Source organism: Marmota flaviventris, chromosome 4, assembly GCF_047511675.1.
Source record: "Marmota flaviventris isolate mMarFla1 chromosome 4, mMarFla1.hap1, whole genome shotgun sequence".
NCBI lineage: Eukaryota > Metazoa > Chordata > Mammalia > Rodentia > Sciuridae > Marmota > Marmota flaviventris.
Window position 1 is genome coordinate 143,536,230 of NC_092501.1, and position 7,831 is coordinate 143,544,060.

General features: G+C 55.2%; 1 protein-coding gene across 2 annotated transcripts; it reads left to right on the top strand.

Annotated features, from left to right (window-relative positions):
• Positions 1 to 347: 347 nt before the first annotated feature.
• On the top strand, positions 348 to 5,539 carry Cdx2 (caudal type homeobox 2). Of its 2 annotated transcripts, none has more exons than XM_027928994.2 (3): positions 348 to 888; positions 4,318 to 4,463; positions 5,294 to 5,539. In XM_027928994.2, exons 1-3 carry the CDS (start codon positions 348 to 350, stop codon positions 5,537 to 5,539), a joined length of 933 nt encoding a protein of 310 aa, XP_027784795.1. The 2 variants fall into 2 exon arrangements, with proteins under 2 accessions (XP_027784795.1, XP_027784796.2); XM_027928995.2 differs by having other exon boundaries at positions 4,318 to 4,477; positions 5,294 to 5,423.
• The last annotated feature ends 2,292 nt before the right edge of the window (positions 5,540 to 7,831 follow it).

Below are 7,831 nucleotides of genomic sequence, written 5' to 3' on the forward strand. Positions count from 1 at the left end.
CTAATAGAGTCTTGTAAACACTCGTTAATCACGTAAGGCCGCCGGCCTGGGGCTCCGCACGCCAGCCTGTGGCGGGTCTTCCCCGCCTCTGCTGCCTAGTGGGAAGGAGGTGGGAGGAAAGAAGGAAAAAGAGAGGAAGGGAGGAGGCAGGCCAAAGGGAAGGACCGCCTCAGAGGCAGAAGCGCCGCGAGGAGCCAGTGGAGCACTGCGCGGCTGGGGCGCAGCCACCCGAGGTTTCTCTTGCCCCCACACCCTTTCCCTATCGCCCCTTCCACCCCCACCCCCGGCAACCTTCAGCGTTCCTCCCTAGGCAGTATGGTGAGGTCTGCTCTCAGGCCCTCGCCACCATGTACGTGAGCTACCTTCTGGACAAGGACGTGAGCATGTACCCCAGCTCCGTGCGCCACTCTGGTGGCCTCAACCTGGCACCGCAGAACTTCGTCAGCCCCCCGCAGTACCCGGACTATGGTGGTTACCACGTGGCGGCCGCGGCCGCTGCAGCCGCGAACTTGGACAGCGCTCAGTCCCCGGGGCCGTCCTGGCCGGCAGCATACGGTGCCCCGCTACGAGAGGACTGGAACGGCTACGCGCCAGGAGGCGCAGCGGCTGCAGCTAACGCGGTTGCCCACGGCCTCAACGGGGGCTCCCCGGCCGCCGCTATGGGCTACAGTAGCCCTGCCGACTACCACCCGCACCATCACCCGCATCACCACCCGCACCACCCTGCCGCCGCGCCTTCCTGCGCCTCGGGGTTGCTGCAGACGCTTAATCCGGGCCCTCCCGGGCCCGCCGCCACAGCCGCTGCGGAGCAGCTGTCCCCGGGCGGCCAGCGGAGAAACCTGTGCGAGTGGATGCGGAAGCCAGCGCAACCGTCCCTCGGAAGCCAAGGTAAGCTGTGGCGGCGCCCTACCCAAGGGCCCTGGGAAGGCGCGCGCCCAGCGACGGCCGCTGGGAGGGCCCTGCGACCAGGGCTCACAGAGGCATCCCAGGCTATCTGGGAGCTTAGGGCCCGGACAGGGAGAGGGAACAAGTTCAGGGAGGCTCCGGGGGCTTCACTGGCTGCTGCTCCTGGGAATGGATATTTGGGGGTCTCACCACCCTGGGTTCAATTTAGGGCAGAAGAAAGGCTTCCTCTTTCCAAGAATTCCTCATTCACAACCGCGGGACACCTTTGGGAAGATCCCGCGAATGTTGGCGTGAGCAAGACATTGCTCACTTGCTGCCTCCTGCACTCCTTGAGCAGCTCCTGGCCGCCGAGAAGGAGCTTTGGACTCCCCGCGGGCCGTATCTACACAATCTCTCCCTGTGCCGTTCTCCCCCATCCAAGCCACCCCAAAAGAGAGGCGGGTGGAAAGAAAGGGCGGCGAGGCTGCATGTGGGGCCACGTTTGGCCATTTAGGCCAATTCGAGGGGTTGGAGCTACAGAGAGCAGAGGGACCGAGAAAGCTGCTGTCGCCGGAAGAAGGTGCTGACCTGGCGCGCCCAGGTCCCTGAACCTTTGGTCTACAAAGGGATTATTCAAGAAAGAACCTGCGGGAGTCCTCTTGTGTCTGCGGAAAGAGCAAGAAAAGGGGGAGAAAATGCTGGTGCGATTCAACCGCTGCCCCAGACAGGGGTCATTCTTCCTGAACCTTTCAAGGATGTTGTGTGTGTGTGTGTGTGTGTGTGTGTGTGTGTGTGTGTGTGTTTCTCTTTCTCTTCAAGACTCAAGAGAAGTTCCCTCAAAGACCCTACGTTTGCCAGGATGTTGGAATGTGTGTGGAGAGGGAAGGAAGTGAGAATAGGAGCGATGGGGGGGTCTTATTGGAGTCTCTTTACGCGGTGAAGTCTTCCCCAGCTCTGAGCGCTTCCGCTTTTCCCGCTTCCCTTCTTGTTGGCCCAGCTGGCCCGCATTGCAGGTTATGGCCACTTTGCAGAGGTTTATAGCCAATTACAACCGTATAAATCAGAGCGCCCGTTGGGGGCTGTCTTTGAACATCGACTTCTGCGTCACTGTGCGCACGCTGGGAGCGCCCGGTTGGGAAATGCCGCGGAGTGAGATCAGCTTTGGGTGGGCTTCAGAGCCTTGGCGTTGTCCTTTCCCCAAGAGGAGGCGCCCTTGTCCTAGCACCGGCTCATCTCAGACCCGCGCTTCCCCAAACCCTCTTCCTACGGAGCCTGCTAGGGGTGCAGTTGGCTAGGGTCACCTGCGGTCTAAGAAGACCCGGTGCGTGTCGGGGCAGAGTGGCGGTGGGGCCAGGGTCGGATGCGGGGGTGGGGAGGGAAAGCCGCAGGAGCCCAGGCCGCGGGGTCAGCAGATGAGAGGCCGCTGTGAAGTCCTGCGCGGAGGTGGCAAGGCCGCGGTCGGCGCCGGGCGCCCTTGTGATGTTAATGTGGGGAGGCTGCGGCCCCGGGCCGAAGCCCGACTCCTCTGCGGAGCGTCATCTGTCAAGGGGCGGAGGGGGGTGGGTACGCGGCCCGGCCGGCTTTGATATACACCTTCCCAGCCCTGCCATTGTCTCTTTTAGGGCCCGGAAAGAGGGTGGTGACTTTCGCAGTCAATAATGAATTCTGACAAGTCCCTCTCATCCCTCCCCCTTTTCAGCCCCCCTCCTTGGTTCCCAGGGGGTGCGGGGCGCCTCCAAGGCTCTTGGGGCGCGGGCCTCAGAGCACACCAGGTCCTGGTCACCGCGTTCCCCCGCCCGCCCCGGACACTGAAAGGGCAGCACCCGAACAAAGGCCACTCCGAGGCACCCCAAGGCGAGTATCGCTCCTGGGGTGTTCGGCTGGGGGAAATATCCTGTGCCCGGCTCCCCAGGCCTGACGTGTCCTTTATTTTCTAAGCGGGCTCCAGTACCAGCCCTGTCTTATCTGTGCCTTATCTAGTCTGATTCTCTTTCCTCCTCTGAGCAAAGGGATTGTACCAAGGGCGGAAGCCCTGGGTTTCAGGCGGTAGGTAATGCGTGTGAATGCTCCCACCACGTACGAGGCTCCCGGCGCCCGGGACGTGTTAGTTCCCTTAGCAGGCGCGGGGTCGGGCTCCCAGCGCCCATTCAAATGCGCCTGCCGGGCAGTGTTTATGTTAATGCGCCTGGCGGGGAGGGGGATGAAAGCTGGCCGCCATTTGCTCAGTAGTGGTAATTCAAACAGAATGCGGTTGTTATTAAGGCATTGAAAGGGCTTTTCTTTGATAAGATCGCCTTGTCCTGCATTGTTTGTGGCTGTGTTCCCCTTTCAGCGGCAGGGGAAGCTCCCTCTGATCCCGCCTGTATCTTCCCAGGGCGCTTTTGTTGTGGTTTGCAAAGGGTTTTACCTGAACAAAGTCGGCCTGTGGGGTATTAAACACCTCCAAAGGCAACTCCCAGACCCTTTAGATCTTCCTGTACGACTGGGCACTGGGCGATTGAACCTGTTCAGCTGCAAGACCACCCCGACCTGGGACCCAGTCAGAGAAAAAACAGCTCCTGGCCAGGGATGGGACAAGAGCCTACCCAGGACAGACTCAATGGAGACGCCAGGCTCGGGCCTGCTCCCACAGCAGCGACACTATTTGTCAAGGCCCTCCAGTAAAACAATCAACCCAAGATTTAATATGTTGACTCAATCCAATGATCATAGATCACTGGTCAGAATAGCTCTAGTGGGGTTTGCAGTAGGAATAAATGGAGGATTAAAAAAGAAAAACTACCCAAGGCTAGACCTGGTTCCAGCAGGTATATTATCCCCAGCTGGAGCAATGATCCACCCGCCAGCATAGGTTACTGCCAGAGCCCAACTCAGAATTTGTTTGGAAGATCTGATATGTCTGCAAGATGATTCTGATGACTTGAAGGAAACTGTCAGCTCCTGCACCCCTCTTTCCATTTGTAGTAAAACATACTAACCCTTATTCCACAACACATAGAACCCCAACTGTTTCCAGATGGGATGCTGGTCTCTGGTAGGTCTGATAATCTGGATATTCCTAGAGTCTGGCCACTCCCCCCACCTTCCTTTGGTGCTAAATTTATTCTAGTACTATATTTGGTTTTTCAAAATGGTAAGCTGGGCTGGGTTCTGCTATCTTCTCTGTATGTGAAGTTTTAGTTTTTCTTAATTTTTAAAAACCACTTAACCCCAAGGTTAGTTTAGTTGCCCTGCTAGCCTCACACACTCCCTTTCCCCCAGGATCCTCTGGGGTGGGGGTGCCTTGTCAGACTTGGCAGGAACCAGCCAAACCCTCGGCCTCCCAGGGCGGTGGAGGAAGAGAAATGGCCCCCGGGTTAGGGAGGTTTGTCATTACCTATGACTGATGAGCTGCTTTGTGGTTCTCAGCCCTAACTTCTCCTTCCTGCACAGTGAAAACCAGGACGAAAGACAAATACCGAGTGGTGTACACGGACCACCAGCGGCTGGAGCTGGAGAAGGAGTTTCACTACAGTCGCTACATCACCATTCGGAGGAAAGCCGAGCTGGCTGCCACACTGGGGCTCTCTGAGAGACAGGTGGGAATCACCCTGTTCTTGCAGGCCTGGCTGCTGCTTGGGGGAGACCTCGAGAGAGAATTAGCCTGGCCAAGTGTCCACTAAGTTCTGTGGGATAAAAGGGCATTTGCATTTTGAATGCTTTTCTTAAAGGTTTCCTTCTACCTCTGGCTATATTTTCTAATGTGGTTGAATTTTTTTTTCTATTTTGAGAGCTCCTGAGAGGTGCAAAAAAAAGCCAAGAACATTACTTTAATCTTGAATTCCAGTTGGGCAATCAAGATCTATCAAAGACCAGTTTTTGTGTGTGTGTGCCCAGAATTAGAAAAAAAAATAAAGAGCCCAGTCTCTGCTCATAAAAACTAGAGGGATTGACTTATGAACACTCTCTATAGTCTACAAAGCAAAGCGAAACAAAAAGCAGGCCAAACTCATAGCCAGGAAACTCCACATTAAATTTCATTTTCAGCTCCAAGGTGAGGAATATTACAGTTCAGTTTAGCTATAAAAGGCAAAGGTTGTCATGTGAAGTATACCCAGCACCGGCCTCCTTGTGCTTGTATAGGGAAGGACTTGTAGCAAGTTTCTGTTTTCCTTGGTTTGGGGACTCTATACTTTACCAGTAAAGATTCCTTTGGAAAGAAACGTGGGGAGCAAGAAAGGAGGAGGACTCTTCTCTTGAGGCTGAGTTGGGTGTGGAAATGGCTCCAGGGTTGAACTGTTAGGGAGATATCCAATGAAACTTCTAGAAGAGTCTGGGGCTCCTTCATTGGAGAGGAAGATATTAGTAGAGGAAGATATTAGTGTCCAGTTCCTCTTTTCCTTCACATCTTCTTTTTTGCTCCACCTAGGTTAAAATTTGGTTTCAGAATCGCAGAGCAAAGGAAAGGAAAATCAACAAGAAGAAGTTACAGCAACAGCAGCAGCAGCAGCCCCAGCCGCCTCCCCAACAGCCTCCCCAGCCACAGCCAGGACCTCTGAGAAGTGTCCCGGAGCCCTTGAGTCCTGTGTCTTCCCTCCAAGGCTCAGTGCCTGGCCCTGTCCCTGGGGTTCTGGGGCCAGCTGGGGGGGTGTTAAACCCCACTGTCACCCAGTGACCCCAGTGGTCTGCGGTAGCCCCAGAGCAATTCCAGGCTGAGCCAGGAGGAGCATGGACTCCGCTAGCATCCTCAGAAGAGACCCCTTCCTTCCCACCTACAAACATAACCTACAAATCTAGCTCTCAGAGGAAAATTGGGAGCCAAGAGTAAAGACAAATGGGATTGGGGGGCCTCAAGGAAGACATCTTCCCGATTTTTTACTTTTTCCCCTCTGACTTTTTGTCAGTGAGGATATAGGAAATGATCACTGAGGCTTCACTTGGTACTGACAGAAGTATTGCCTGGACTGGCTACAGTGACCAAGCCTTCAGTCCTTTCTGTCCCAGCGCTTTGCCTCCAGAATCTGTGGGCTGCCTCTCTTATTGGAGCTGAGGGGAGAGAGGGGACCAGCAACACTTGGAGCCAAGATGGCTATTTCCTGCTCAATGCCTTCCAAGAACCAGCTGGCCCTCCTGCCTCAGGGGCAGGCACAATTTATACTGCAGAAGCCAGAGGCAGCTAAGATAGAAAGCTGGACTGACCAAAGACTGCAGAACCCCCAGGTGGTCTGTGTCTTTCTTCTCCTCCCTTCCCAGACCAGGAAAGGCTTAGCTGGTGCGTGTGAGTGTGTGGTGTGTGTGTGTGTGTGGGGGGGGGGGTGGTGGTGGGGAGTGGACTCCAGGCATAATGTGGGAGGCCCTGCCCAGGGCCTTGTTTAGAAAGCCTGTCACCAGAGCTTCTCTGGGCTGAATGTATGTCAGTGCTATAAATGCCAGAGCCAACCTGGACTTCCTGTCATTTTCACAATCTTGGGGCTGATGAAGAAGGGGAGTTTTTTGTTGTTGTTGTTGTTTGGGTTGTTGGTCTGTGTAACATCCAAGTCAGCCTTTTAAAAGCCTTCTGGATCCATGGGGAGAGAAGTGATATGGTGAAGGGAAGGGGGTATCTGAACACAGCTGAAGTTTTCTAAAAAGGAAAAAAAAAAAAGATAAATGAACTTTTCAGATTTCAGATTTTGTAATTGATTTTCTTTAGAATTGGATGAAATTATTGTTTTCTAAGAAATGAAATACCTTATCTGTTGCAAGCCAAAAGTTAAAAAAAAAAATCAGGGAGAGGGTGGAGAAGGTTATCTGGGCAACCTCTCTTTACCCCGGAGCGTCAGAAGCCTGAGGGTGAAGGTACTGAGACCTTCCCTGCCCCCAAGCCTGAGTCCAGCCTTGGAGAGTGGAATGTGTGGTTCTCCTGGGGGTGCCTTTGGGCAAAATGCACATCTGAATGGTCAGCTGCTTCCCAGCTGCTGCGGGATTATGGGTGGGGGGCGGGTAGGGCTGAGAGGGCCTCCTCTGTCTCAGCATCTCATCAAATCCATACCCAGGCAATGCAAACACTAGGCACCCCACCCCCATCAGTGACCCCCTTCCTTCCTATGGATGCCCCACAACCCAGCGAATTAAACATAACCATTTCCCAGGCAACATTTCCATGAATGAATCACTGGGCATTTCCTTAAGCTCTTTCCCCTATCCCGTGGTGTCCTTATCCCATCCCCATCCCACCCACCACAGACAAGATCCTTGCAGTGCTAGTTGCTTATTATCTGGTTGATCCGCTGGGGGCCAAGGAACTGGGCGCTCGACTGGGCCAGGGAAAGGAGAGCTTTCCTCCCCATTTCAATCTCCACCGAGGGAAGAAGCGCCTCAAGCATTGCTTTCAAAGGAAAGGCTGAGCCCAGCTGGGAGACAGAAGGAGGCATAAATGCCCCCTGCAGAACCTCCCTAATTTCGTAGCCCTTCCGGGTGGCGCATTCCGCTCCAGGATTGAGAAAAGGGCTCTAGGGGCAGAGCCCGCGGGCGCCAGGCCTTGGAGTCGGAGACAGGGGGAGGGGGCTGTTACGGAGATTGCGTGGGCGCCCGCTGGGCTACAGGTACCAGTTCCGGGCCAGGGCGATCCCCACTCACCCCGAGTCTCCAGGCTCAGGGAGGGAAAGCAGCCCCGCGCCCTGACCGCGCCCACACGCCTGTGCTCCGCGACGGCAGCCGTTGCTAAGCGTTGCCGTGAAACGCCTGTCAATAAACCTTGTTTGGACAGTGGAGCTAGAGCACAAGGGTTGTTTGCTTAGTGGTTAGAGGTTCAAAAGTCGGCATTGTCCCGCTGCAAGCGATTACAAGTTCTTCCCCTTCCCGGGGCTCGGCCCCCTTGTGCGCGGGATCTGGGGGCCAGGAAGGGGCGCTCGCTCGCGGCTCTCTGAAATGCAGGTACGGGGCTCGCTGCTGTTATTGCCTGCCAAGGCTCCTGGCCCAGGAAAAG

Excerpts from the sequence above, each read along its gene's own strand:
- Cdx2 (XM_027928994.2), top strand. The coding sequence starts at position 348 with ATGTACGTGAGCTACCTTCTGGACAAGGACGTGAGCATGTACCCCAGC. Across the intron at positions 889-4,317 it reads ACCGTCCCTCGGAAGCCAAG|TGAAAACCAGGACGAAAGAC; the intron begins GTAAGCTGTGGC and ends CTTCCTGCACAG. Across the intron at positions 4,464-5,293 it reads TGGGGCTCTCTGAGAGACAG|GTTAAAATTTGGTTTCAGAA; the intron begins GTGGGAATCACC and ends TGCTCCACCTAG.